The sequence below is a fragment of the Lutra lutra genome, chromosome 9, assembly GCF_902655055.1.
Source record: "Lutra lutra chromosome 9, mLutLut1.2, whole genome shotgun sequence".
NCBI classification, from domain to species: Eukaryota; Metazoa; Chordata; class Mammalia; order Carnivora; family Mustelidae; genus Lutra; species Lutra lutra.
The window spans coordinates 142,352,779-142,365,717 of NC_062286.1; the positions used below are offsets into that span (position 1 = coordinate 142,352,779).

The following is a 12,939-nucleotide window of genomic DNA, read 5'->3' on the forward strand; positions in this document are numbered from 1 at the left end:
CGACCGGAGGAGCTGCCAAGGAGCTGGGCTCCTGGGGGGGCGGCGGGCATGTGCTGTGATGTGGCCCCGGGAGGCCTGACACGGAGCAACTGTTGACGCCCTGAGAAGTGTCCAGGACCGCGTGGGCTGGACACTCTGAATCCAGAGCCGACCAGGGGTGTTGGGGCTCAGCCACGTTTGGAGCACACATGTGGCTGTGTGCACCATGGGACCTGCTGGTGGATGCCCGGGTGGGACCTTGGCCGGGCACGGGCCGGTCCTGCAGGAGGAGCTGGGCTGCGCTCCACAGCCCACCGCGTGCACAGGCGGAGAGGGCAGGGACTGGCTGGTGGGCCGCCGCTGAGCCCCACACCCGGTGGCTCTGGACCTAAGTGACCCAGGGCCCTTGGTGGACATTCAGGCTTGTGCATTCGGAGTCGCAGGGACGCTGGGAGGTTATGGCAGCTCCGAGGGTCTCGGGATCGCCTGGGATCGCCTCTCGGAGCCGCCGCTGGAGGGCCGAGGGGATGAGGGTGTGACAGCAGGACAGTAATAGGCACAGCACAAGCCACGCCGGGGAGCCCTCCCCTGCCGAGCTCTAGCCCCCCAACCTGGGGAGAGTCGGGGGGATGCCAAGACTCAGAGAGGCCAAGTCACTGGCCCAAAGCCACCCACTAGCCTCTCAGTGGGAGCAGCTGGGATTGGACCCCAGAAGCCGTGCTGACTCTGCAGCAAGGAGCAGGAAAGGAGGGAAGCTGTGGGGACAGAGGAGACCCCGCCTGCTCCCCGGAGCTCCCCAGAGCCGCTCACTGCCAGGAGGGCATCTCGGGAACCAGCCCTCCCCCCGGTGTCCGAGCATCCCCTCATCACCCTGCACCCTGGGGTCTCCTGCCCCCAACTCAGAGTCCCCAGACCCCATCCCCCGCACCCGCGCTCCCCACCTCCCGCCTCCCAGACCTGGCGCGACCTCACCTGCGGGTGCGCAGCGCCATCTAGTGGACAGATGGCAGATCGCATGCAGGGGGAGCGGCGCCGCCCCAGCCCACCTGGCTGGGGGGACACGGCTTCTGCCTCCATCAGTCCTGGGCCAGTGGGCAATGGCAGGAAAGGCTCAGGGCTAGTGTCCTGGGCGTTTTGTACATGGTCGAAGCATCTCCCTAGGGACCTGGGAGAGTAATGATGCCTAGGCTCCAAGCCCCCAGCAGGGCCTCACCCATGCCTGGCCGTGCAGATTCGCTGTCCTTCCGTCCACCCTGCGCCTCGTTCTGTGATGACGAGAACACATGGCTGTCCTGAGGACACACGACACCTGTGCTGGTGCGTGGGGGCAGCAGTGCAGGTGGGCACCCATGCAGGAGACCTCCCCCAGGTAACGTTGCAGTGGGGACTGGAGCCCGTCCTGAGCCGGGCTCTGGCATCGGTCCTGGCAGGTGGGGCAGGGGTGGACACCTCAGATGCTCACCATCTACTGAGTCAGGGGTCTCCAAGGGCGCACAGCTGAGAGGACACTGTTCCCAAGGACACGCTCTTGTCCTGGTACTAGCCTGCAAATTCCAGATGTCCGGAGAGCAGTGGCACCAGCCCTCTTGACCACCAGGACCCCTAGTCCCCCTGGGAAACAGCTTCAGGACCTCCACTGTCACCATGGAAACCAGGGCAGAAGGAAACCAAGCCAGTTGTCCCTGGTGGGAGTGAAGGATGTGGCTTCAGGCATGAGGCAACGTGGTGACCCGCCGAGGTAAAGGACTCTGTCCAGCCCTGCTGGTCACCTCTGGCCACCACTGGATTTGGAGAAAAGCACACCAGCGGAGCGCTGAAGAAGGCATTGCCAGGAGTTGGGATTTGGCTAAAACCCGCAGGGACTGGAACAGGATGCTCACAGCCCGCGCCTGCCTCCCGATCCCGGTCCAAGCTTGCACCTAGGCTTTCCGGAGAAGGTGTCACCCACCGGGGAAGGCAGGCGATCACACAGACGCCAGCAGCTACAGTGACGGGCCAGAAACCAGTGGGCTCTGGCGAGAGGCAGACCGGAGCCCTTGCCCACCCTACTGCCCCCACACAGGTTGACTCCTTCTTTTCCCCCCAAGATGGTTGGCTGGCGTCTAATTTACCAGGACCCGGAGTAGGCACACCCCATCTGCTCTAAGACACGAGCTCCCAGAGAGACCCTGTGGGTCCCCTGCTTCGTAAGAAGGGGTCTTGCTCATTGTGTGACGGGAATGTGGTATGACGCACACATCTTCCGGGAAACATTCCCACCAGGAGCCAGGAGCAACCTCTTGCCAGTCCCCAGAGCAGCCCCCTGACAGCGTCCATTGCCAAGGCGACCTTCGCCAACACTCCAATCTCGCCCTGTCACACGGATAGCGTCACGCAGAGCACGTGATTCTGTGCAGTCCAGCTTCTTCCGCCCAACAGAGCGTCTCTGGAGCCCACCCATGTGAGTCTGCTGAGCGCAGACCTCTGGGCCGTCCGTGAGCAAACCCACGGCACCACCGACTTCACTTACTCATTTTCTCCTTTTTAAAGATCACTGGGAGTCCTCGGTTAGATGACTCACACACCAGTGCAGAATTCAAAAGGTATGAAGTGACCGACTGTGGCGAAGGCGTCCCCTCCCACCCCGTCCCGCCTCCACCGGGCGCTCCCACCCAACACGTGCTGTCGTCTGGGAGAGTCCCACATCCACAGCGTCTGCTGGGGAATAATGGAGAGCGGCTGGGGCAGGAGTGAGAAGGACGGCCCACGCTGGCACGGGGGGCGGTGTCCTGGGCACCCGTGCCCGCCCCCTCTGCCGCTGTGACCGCAGAATGCCGCACGACTGTGACGGAGAGTCAAGTGCGTCGCGGCCCTCACGTCCAGAAGCTTCTGTGTATTTCCTGAGAGGTTTGCCCTGGCATGGCCGTGGAGGCTGTCAGAGCAACAGCCACCAGAGACAACTGAGGCCCAGAAGGCTAGTTCCAGGTGGCCCGAGGCCACACGGAGAGACAGTCAAACCCAGGGCACCTGCTTCCTCGGGGCACCCCCTCTGTGCCATACGGCTCTCCTCCCAGACCCCGAGCGAATCTCCCATCCCCTTCTGGGGTGGAGCGTCTTCTGCAGCTCCCGCAAGGGCCTCGGGCTGCCCCACACCTGCTCCTGGAGGGCGGGCCTTCCGCCCACTGTCCCAGCCCTGGTCCAGCTGTGACCACCGGTCCTCCGAGTCTGGACGCCGTCTTCCCTTCTGCTCGCGGCCACGGTGAAAACACCTGCGGGCCCCCCGGAAACACGCCTCCTGGGATGGCCCGCCACAGAGCGAAGCAGGGAGGGCAGCGCGACCGTGGGGTCCTGCCTCCCTCCACCGGGTGTCCCCACGAGGGCAGGAACGGAGTGCGTCTCCTGATGCGCACATGCCTCTGCGGACGGGACACTGTCTGCGTGGCACTGGCAGGGCAGGTGGGGAGGCCGAGGCTGGCCACGGCCTGCGCGCGACCTGGCTGTTGTTATCAGTCTTCACCAAGAACGATCAGCAGAAGCTGCAGAAAAGAAGGGGATTTGCACGGTCCAGTTCCCGTTCTTAGATGTTGATTCAAAGTTATTTCCCTTTGCCTGCAGCCTGCCGCGGGGCCTCCGGGCCTTTCAGCCGGCCCACTCCACACTCTCTCGGGGGTGAGCGCCGGGCTCTGCCAGGCTAGGGGCTCAGGCCCCGGGACACAACCTGCACTCTGCCCCAGGAGCCTCCTGTTGGCCTTGTCTGGGGCCCTGGGGGAGAATCCTGGACACCCAGTGTCCCGGGCCCCTTCCACCAGCCCAACCCTTCACAGGCCCTCAGGAGGGTCTCCTGGAGTCCGAAAGCCCCTCATTAGCCCCGCCTCGGCCCCTCCTAGCTGTGTGACCATGGGCTGATAGCTGGACCTCTCTGAATGTTTGTCCCCACTCCACCCTGAAGTGACATACAGTCCCGAGGTGAGGTCAGGAGCATCCGCTGATGTCTGTGAAGAGTTTATGCCTTGAACAACGCTGTCCTCTGCTCTTGTAAGTGCCACAGACAGCAGCCAACCCTCCACCACCTGGACCTGAGCAGAATGGTTAGACCCCGGGCTAGCCTTGGAACCTTCCCAGGGACTGGCTACCCTGGCTCCTACCCTGGCTGCCTGGGCCCCTGCTGCCCCAAAGCAGGCCCTCTGTGGCCCTAACCCTGGGAATCCCCAGTACCCTTAGCTTTTCAACTCGTCCACAAACCCAGGAGAGGAGAGAAATTCCAGCTCAGCCTGAGTTCCTGAGAGTAAGAATCTGGCATCTCAAAGTTGGAATGGACTCATGGCCCTTAATCGTGCTCAGGCACTCGGTGTGAACCTCTGCTGTAGATAACCGATTGAGACAGCTTCTCCAAGCACCAGGGAGGCCAGAGGCCAGTGCGCCTGGCCCCACCTGACATCACATCCCACTTCGAGCCCTTCCTGTCAAGCCAGTGTCCACTTCCCAAAGATGACACTTTCCTCGACCCCCTGGATCCCCAGACTCTGTGTCTCTGCGTCGTCACCTGAGAGACGGGGGAGCACCAGCGCCTGCCTGGGTGGTGCGCACCCGCACGTGGGTCAGGAGCACGTGGCTGGAGCACGAGGAGACTTGATCAAGACAGCGAGAGTGCCTGGCGCTCGGCTCTTAGCGTGGTTCCTCCCTGGGCAGGAGCAAGCGGCTCGAACCTGTGGCCTGGTCTGTGGTCAGCAGACGCCTTCTGTGAACTCTCCCTGGGGAGCGGAGGGTCCGAGATACCGTGTTAACCAATTGCTGGGTCCTTTCCCACGAGCTGTCCTCGGAAGGAGCACTTTCCCGTGTGTCATCTACCCCGACACGGGCCAGCTCCGTGGGGTGGAAGGAGGCCCAGAGGGGCTGGCCAGGGAATGGCCTCCTGGCCCTAGACCTCAGGCCCTCCCCCGTCACACGCAGGGTCAAAGAAGACTGCCTGTGGTAGCTTCTGGTTAGGAGCCGCTGATCCCCCCATCGGATTCTGATCCTGGACTCAGAACCCAAAAGACACCATCATTAGTTTTTGGGACAGAAAAGTAAATTTCCAAAAAAATTTGATAAAACCATTGCAATGTACAGAGGCACATCCATACATTTTCCAACAGAAGCCATGGATGACTGAAGGCACAGTGCTGGGGTGTCTCCTGGGAGAGACACCCCTGGGATCCCTCCCCCGGCGCCCACCCAGCCCCTACAACCCCCCACCCTGCTCCAAGGCCCACAGAGGCACAGCCGCGTCCCCGCCAGGCGGGTTCCCCCGCCAGCTCTCAAGGCTCTGCTAGTAACAGCGATGGGTCCCTGAGCTCCAGGCCGGGGAGGGCGCCCTCCTCCCAGGGAGATGCCAGCACCTCTGCAGGGGCCGCAGGCCAGAGGGGAGAGCGCTGTCCCGCTCACCGAGGGGCGGCTAGGGGAGGGTCAGGTCCTCCAGCCCGAGTTTCTGTTCTCTTGCAACAGAAACAGAAGTGCAGCCTCGGGTCCCGGTGTGTCCTGTGTGGCGTGGGCGCCTGGACAACTCGTGGGTCCTGCGTGTGGACAGGCTGTCATTCCTGGTTCTCTCTGGATCCTGACTAGGCTTCACTGTTCTCACCCTAATCCCCCTCTATGCTAATGTGACCTTCCCCTGGGAGCTCTGCGGATTCTGGCCTCTGAGCTGGATTTGTGCTAGACGAAATCCTCCCTGTCCCTCGGGCCCGGCTAGTTTGAATTTGGGATTACCATCTGGGCGAGACACTCTGTTCCAATGATCTTAAAATTCCTTCTTTCCCAAATATCTGTCTTCGCCTCCTGTGAGGCATGGGAGAGGCTTTCCCTGTGCCTGAAAATCTGAAAAAATTAAATTAAAAACTCATTACGGCCAGGGGAAAGTTAATAAGAAAATCCTAAGCCAGATGTATCAGCTTAAGGCCCTTCTTTGTGAACCTTTATTAAACTTGCACGAATTAAAGTAGACTCTTGGAATAAACTTCACCAGAGTATATGAGGAATCGGACTCCAGGACACACAGGTCTCCCCCATACCATGAAGTCCAGGAAAGGACGGCCCCCCCCCATTCCGGAGCAGGCCAGTGTGGAGCCCAGGCCCAGCATGCTACCCCTCGGAGGTGCACCCGAGAGACTCGGCTCTCAGGTGACCACACCAGGACCCACCCGGTCATCTGATCCAAGAGAGAAGTGCCCGGAGGATGCACGCGGTCACGAAATCTGAGGGCCAGGGGTGTCAGGCATGGAGCCTCCACCAGGAGCAGCCCCTCCTGTCACCACCACCAGGTGTAAGGACCAGAGCGCCTGTGCCCGACATTGGGCGGGGCACTGCCACCTGCAGATGCCAGAGCAAGAGGCCTCTGCCTCACTTGTGAACCAGTCAGGCAGGCGCCTCTGACTAGCAGGTCCTAGGTCACCTGACCAGCTCATGGCTGGAGAGGAAGCTGAGAAAGCAAGTCCTGGAAAATAAAGATGGGAATTCCAAAGGGGATAGACAGCCAGGCAGCCTCACAGCTGTCCCCTACACTGGTCCTGGCAACTTAAATAGAAAGGAGACACCTCATGTCTCAGAAGCTGGAAACGTCTTCAACTGGAACACTGACATCAGGTACAGCTGGATCCAGGCTCCCACAGCCACCAGGAGCCTCCACTGAGCCGTGCTTCTTCTGAGCCAGTGGCATTCTCAGGCTGCGGATGGCAACCCCACCCAACACCTTCAGGCAGGTGTGGGCACAGCACCCACGCCAGAGATGGGGGCCACCAGAACAACGCCCTGATCGGCCAGTGTCGGCCACATGCCCACTTCTGAATTACTGCAGTGGGGGGTTGATGGTCTAGAGCAGGGAGCCACAGTCTTTTCTGTCAAGGACATAGAGTCATTATTTTTTAGTCTGGGGCCATACGTGCTCTGTCACCATTACTCAACTCTGTTACAGATACTATGTAAACGGAGGGGCACGGCCCTGTGCCGATAAAACTTTATTAACAAAGTAGGCGGTGCCCTGAACTTGGCCCAGGGGTTTGCCAGCCCCAACGCTAGCTCTCCATCCCCTCCAAGCCCCTCAGGAGAGTCAGGTGCTGTGGCCCCAGGCCCACATTTGGTGAGCCTGGTCATCCCTCCCTGTACAACAAGCCGCCGGGCCCTGGGGTCCGGAGCCGGACCAGGTCCCGCACACCCCGCACAGAAGGCCCGACATGGGCCAGGAGCTTTGTGTGCAGTCTCCTCCATCCCCGAGCCCTCGGAGAGATGGGGTGCCCATTCTGTAGACGGTAAAACCAGTAATTCTCACTCAGCCCCAGTGGAGACGGCCTCCTGCTCTGGGGACATGGTGACATCCCTGCAGAGGGAACGGCCCAGGGCACAGCAGGGAAGGGCTGGGCAAGGTCTACCAGCAGGAGGCAGGTCTCTAGGACGGCTCCAATGACCCAGGCCTGCCGCCACCGTGAGCAGACACGTCCCAGCAGGGCTCTGACCTCGTGGCCCTGCTGGCCGCTGCAGTCACCCTGCCCCCCTCACTCCCACAAACGCAGAGGGGCCGCATCACAAGCATCGTCTGCCTCCTCCAGGCCATCCGGGGGACAATCCTAGAGGTCTGCAAAGCCCCCCACTCTCAAGGTCCTTCCACCTCTTCCTCTGCCCAGCTCCCACTCCCCCGAGGACCACTGGAGGGCATCACCCCACACCTGGGTTTCTCCCGAGAGCTCCCAGGGACCAGGTCACCCCCTTACCGACACACACACACTCACAGCCCAAAGTGGCCCTGAGCCGCCCCGGGATGACCCCCTCCTGTCCCTCAGCCCCCAGCCCTCCCTCACACTCCCTAGGTGCCTCCCAGAAGCCTGGCTGGGGTGGAGCCTAGTTGCCAGCCTGCTGCTCCCGCTGGCGGGTCAGACGTGGGAGGACAGCGGGGCACCTGGGCCGCTGGAGAAATGGGAACGGTGACGGCGACAGGCAGGCCATCAGCTCCGGATGATCGCGAGCGCTGGTGCTCCCGAATCCCACAACGGGGTCTCGTGCTGCTGAGTAGGACTGAGTTGGAGGGCCGCCGTCCCATCCAGCACTGGGCCCGCTGGACGAGATCCCACTTGGGATAAATTCAGTTTTTCCTGCTGACAAGGTGATGGTATCGGGGTTGGAAGGCTTGCCCGTGCCAGGAGACAGATGGGGGCTGTTGTCTGCGCCTGCATGGCGGGCTGTGGGGTTCCCTGTGGAGCGTGGAGGCCGGGAGCCCAGTCCTGTGCTCTGGCCCTGGAGGCAGCTGGCCTCGTGGGGGGCTCGCAGTTCCACCCTCGCTCTGACCGTCCCTGCTCTGTGCGTCGACTGCCTCATCCACTCGCCCCTGTCTGCATCTTCCGTACACATCTGCCACAAGTCTGGGGACGGCCCCCCGTGCCTCACTGACAGTGGGGGACAACAAGCCCACACCGGTCCTTTGGGTGAGTCTGCACCCACCTTCCCTCCTTCTCACCAACAAGCGTCTCCGGGAACAGAAGCTGCTGGGCCTCGGCATCCCCATCTGTCCATGGACGGTCTGCCCAGCAGACGCCATCCCTTGGACACACATGCCAGGTGGCCGTCCTTCAGTGCCACCCAGCACAGACAGAACAGGCTGAGCTGCCATGCTCTGACCTTGTGGAAGCCAGAGAAGGACAGAGCCACCAGCCTTGATGTCTCCGACACGCAGCCATTGATGCCACCCTCGGCCTTCTGGCTCCCGTCCCTGGAAGTCAGGCCCCTGCGTTCAAGCCACGGCGGCCCAGTTTTCCATGCACTGCGCCCCAGAACTCCTCCCCAACCACCAGCTGAGGCTTGAATTCGTAAGTGTTCAGGGCAGAAAACCATCACAACCATCGAGGCCCAGTCTCTCTGGGAGGTACCAAGCTCCCGACGGAGAGAGCAGGAAACCTAGACGCCACACGGAGAGAGGTCCCGCTGCCTGGCCCCGTCTCGCCCGCAAGGAGAGGGTCCCCTGTGAGCCGGCTCAGCCAGCCAGGGCTGCACGCAGGGCCCCGAAGGGCACATGCAAGGGCTCTGGGCAGACGTGTGTAGGGGTTTGGCCCTTGGGCTGTGGTCAGGGCTGGATGTGTGTGAGAGACCCCGGATGGTGGCTGCGGCCTCAGGAGCCCCTCGGTGGCGGAGGCCACATGGCTGGCTGCCCCACATGACCCTCACTGAGGGGCGGGAGCTGGTTCTGGAGCAGGCAAGGCCCAGGCCTGGTGCCCTGAGCGCACAGGAGGACCGTCTCTGGCTAAAGCGGCTCCATGTCTGTCCTAGGGTGTGCACAGGCATATTTGGGCCAGAGCCCCCACATGGGCACGAGGCAGGGTGGCTGTCCTGGTTGTGACCAGGAGGCTTTGTGCCACAGCAGGTGCAGCGGGGGTAGGGGGTGGGAGGATGAGGCTCGGAGCCAAGCTGCCTGGTACATCGGCCAAGCCCGTGCAGATGCCTTCCTCCCCATCCTGTGACCCCGCTGCCATGACTGGGGCTGGATCCTTAGAGCTGACACTGGGCGCCCCATTGTGGGCCCCAAGGTCTCTTAATCTCTCTTGCTTCATCTGTAAAACGGGGATGAGGGCGGGGCTACCGCGGGGAGTGGGAGAGGTAATGCTCCGGCAGCGCCGGTCTGGGCGCCCACACCTGGTGGCCGCTGTCAGCTGCGCCACCGTAACCACAGTCAGACACCCGAGATCTCCGTTCGGACTCTGTCTCCAGGTTTTGTGGCTCGAAGCCACACTGCAGGGTCAGGCCCACCACACAAACGCCGGACCCGGTGCGAAATAAGGAACCGGGCCCCTAGTCTGCAAATTATTAGGAGTTTCAAGACACTGAGAGGAGAGCGTTCAGCCAAACTCGGGCCCTTCCACAGGGCCACGGCTGCACAGGCCGCACGTCGGTGGGGCCGGCCCTTAGCAGTGATTCTCACTCAGAAGGGGGTGCCCAGATTGCTACCAGCACCCCGACTCACACACACACACACACACACAGAGCATCTTTCCCTGCACACAACCAACTCAGCCACGTGAACTACAACCACTGACGGGGGTGGGGGCGTTCAGCAGGAAAAAGGGTTCTGTGTTTGGTATCACACTTCGGTGGCTGCAGACCCCAAGCCCTGAGCTAATGGTGGGACCGCCGGGATGGCAGGACCCTGGCCAGGACCATCCCGGGGAAGGCCCCCAATGCTCTCCAGCTCCCGTCCTGCAAATGTTGAGTCTCTCCTGCGTCGCCACTGTTGCACAGGCCTCCAGGGCACAAGTGGACAATCTGGGGGTTTGGGGGGAGGCCAGTGGGCATGTGTGTGTGTGTGCAGGTGGAGGTTCTGTCTGGAGGTGGGTGGTGGGCACAGCTGGAGGAACCGGAGCCCTCTGGGGATACCACCGTGCCCATGGAACGGGTGTGGGAGTCCCCATGTACAGAAGCAGCTGGAGACTGAGGGCATCCCGCAGGGGCTGGTAGAAAGTCCCTCCTGACCTCCCCAGGCTCCCACAAGGGTTGAGGACACTGTCTTTCCTTATGTTCTGCAGTACGCGGGGGAGGTCCCGGAAAACCAGGTGGAGGTGGTGGTCGCAAACCTCACCGTGATGGACCGAGATCAGCCCCACTCGCCCAACTGGAACGCCTTCTACCGGATCATCAGCGGGGACCCCTCCGGACACTTCAGCGTCCGCACGGACCCCGTCACCAACGAGGGCATGGTCACCGTGGTGAAGGTGGGTAGTCTTCCTGCCAGCCGTCGTGGGTTCTGTCCCCTGCCACCACCCGGGACAGAATGGACAGAAGCGATACGGTTCAGTGCGAGCCACCCCTGATGTCTGGGCGCAAAGGACTGCGCCTGTCTGCTCGTGTCACAGGCAGGCTTCACAGGGCCTGGTCACTCGACCGCCAGGGACTCTGCAGCCTGACCTGCCCCTCCCCCAAAAGATCACTTTCCTGTGCCCTCCCAGAGGGTTGTATTTCCGCCTCAGTCCACTAGTGTGTGAATGCCATCGAGAGCCTGTGTAATGTCAGACCGTCTTTGCATTCCTGAGATAAACCCAGCTCAGCCAGGAAGGAGTACGTCTTCGCAGTGCACGGCAGGTCTTATCTCTCTGAAACTGAAGACCCCCCTGTGCTTTCCTAAGCAGCAGAGGCCCCTACCTCTCCTTCCCCTTACGGCCTTTATCCAGCACTCAGTGTCACGACTATAGACGAATCTCGAGAAACGTGCTGGGAACAGGGGTGTGATGATGAGGGGCAGGGAGGGGGGCTGGGGGACTCCCACCTCTCCAGTGTGGCGGTGGAGACATGCGCTTGTCACACGTCACAGATGAATCCCACCCTACAAGCGCTGGAACCCTGAGCACTGAGAGCATGGGCGGCCGTGCTGTCCCGGGGAGACTGGACCCCGTGTCTGAGCCGCACTCACCAGCTGGGCCACACAGCTCTGTGTTCCCTTTTCTCCTTGTTATTCCACACGGGCTTTTCTCTGAACTCCGCATTTAAAGTCCGTTTAAGGCAAGATGCTTTGTCTTAGATGGCATTTTGGGTTATTTTCACTCCCTCCGGTGGAGACACAGTGTTTTCAGACATTACCTTCCGGTGGGGCAGGAGGGGGCATGGGAGGTGTGAGGCGGTTGGGGGAGTCTGCTGCCGGCTGGGGTGGGGGCATATGTTCTTGGGTTCCCGGGCTGGCTCTTCACTCGCTTACCCCTGGCATGGGCCCGTCGCCCTCTCTGTGCCCCAGATGCGGGGCCTATGCCCGGGGCTGTCGCTGACATTATAGCGGGCCCTGGCTACAGATCTGGTACAGCACCCGGCCCACGGTGACGGCAGAGCCGACAGAAGCAGCTCCTGTCCTCACTGTGAACATCGTCACCGTGGATACGGGACGGCTGTGCTCCCACGGGCTCCCCAGGGTGCGAGGAAGGTCCCTTCAGTCCCACCAGGATCCCTGGGACCCCTAGAGGAGTCGGGCCACCTGCCGAGTTCACGCTCTGCCACCGGGGCCCGTCACTGCCCCAGCCTTCCCCTCATTACACAATCTGCTGCCGCTTCCAGCCCCCTGCCCCCAGGTGGAGGGACTCCTGGACCGCGGCCTCCGCTGCTCTGAGGGTGGAGAAGACACCGGGTAGACGTGTGTGTGGTCAGCCAGGCCCTCGGCTACCTCGCACAGATCCTAGCTGCGTCGTCTGTCAAAGGCAGTGCCCAGTCACCTCAGGCGGGTGTTCCTGACCCCTGCCCTGCCCCCCACGCCCCTGAGCTCCATCCTGCCCCCCATGCTGGCCCGCCACCTCTCAGGGTCTAGCCAAGCTGGGGCACAGCCACTCTGCTGTCAGACCGCCGGCCCCAGTGGGCGTGGGCCCCGTGCCCAGCCTCCTCAGAGCCCCTCTGCCACCTCCCCAGCCTCCCCCACCTCCAGCCACGACAACACCACCTCTTCCAGGCTCAGACCAACCCCAGGCCCTTTCTCCTGCTGCACACCTGGAACACAGCCTTGAAGCAAGCAGCGTCTTTGGAAACAGAGGACAAGCTCTAGCCCCAGGACCTGGGGGGCAGGGGCGCTGCCAGGAGCCCCAGGGAACAGGCGGGCCAGAGACACCGCCCCCCACCAGCCCAGCCCCAGCAGTCCTGCTGTAACAGCCCCGAGGCAGCAGTGCCTGGGAGCTCATCAGTCCCTCCCCGCCGCCCGCCCCAGCCCTGCCCCGCACAGCCTGCCCCCGCCGGGCAGCCTCTCCAGAGGCCGCAGACCAGCCCCTCGCCTTTTAGCGGAGGGTCCTTGCCGCATCTGGGGAGGGGCCGGGCAGAGACCGGGCAGCATATCCGGCCACTCTAACTGAAACTGGTGGGCCAAATTACCTATCGATTTCTCCCTTACAAATATGTTTTATTTCACCCTCCTGTGGACGTTTATTGGTCATAATAGTCTTTCTGGAAGGCCTTCTCACTCGGACAGGTGACACGGTCTTAATGCATGACACACAACATTATTCC

The 12,939-nt window shown here is 62.1% G+C and overlaps 1 protein-coding gene across 1 annotated transcript in view; it reads left to right on the forward strand.

Annotated features, from left to right (window-relative positions):
* Window positions 1–12,939, forward strand: part of CDH4 (cadherin 4) — a 511,528-nt gene that overhangs the window by 484,818 nt on the left and 13,771 nt on the right. The window contains exon 9 of the mRNA XM_047746454.1: window positions 10,494–10,679. Within this exon, the coding sequence (XP_047602410.1) occupies window positions 10,494–10,679 (186 nt within the window). The remainder of the gene's footprint in view (window positions 1–10,493; window positions 10,680–12,939) is intronic.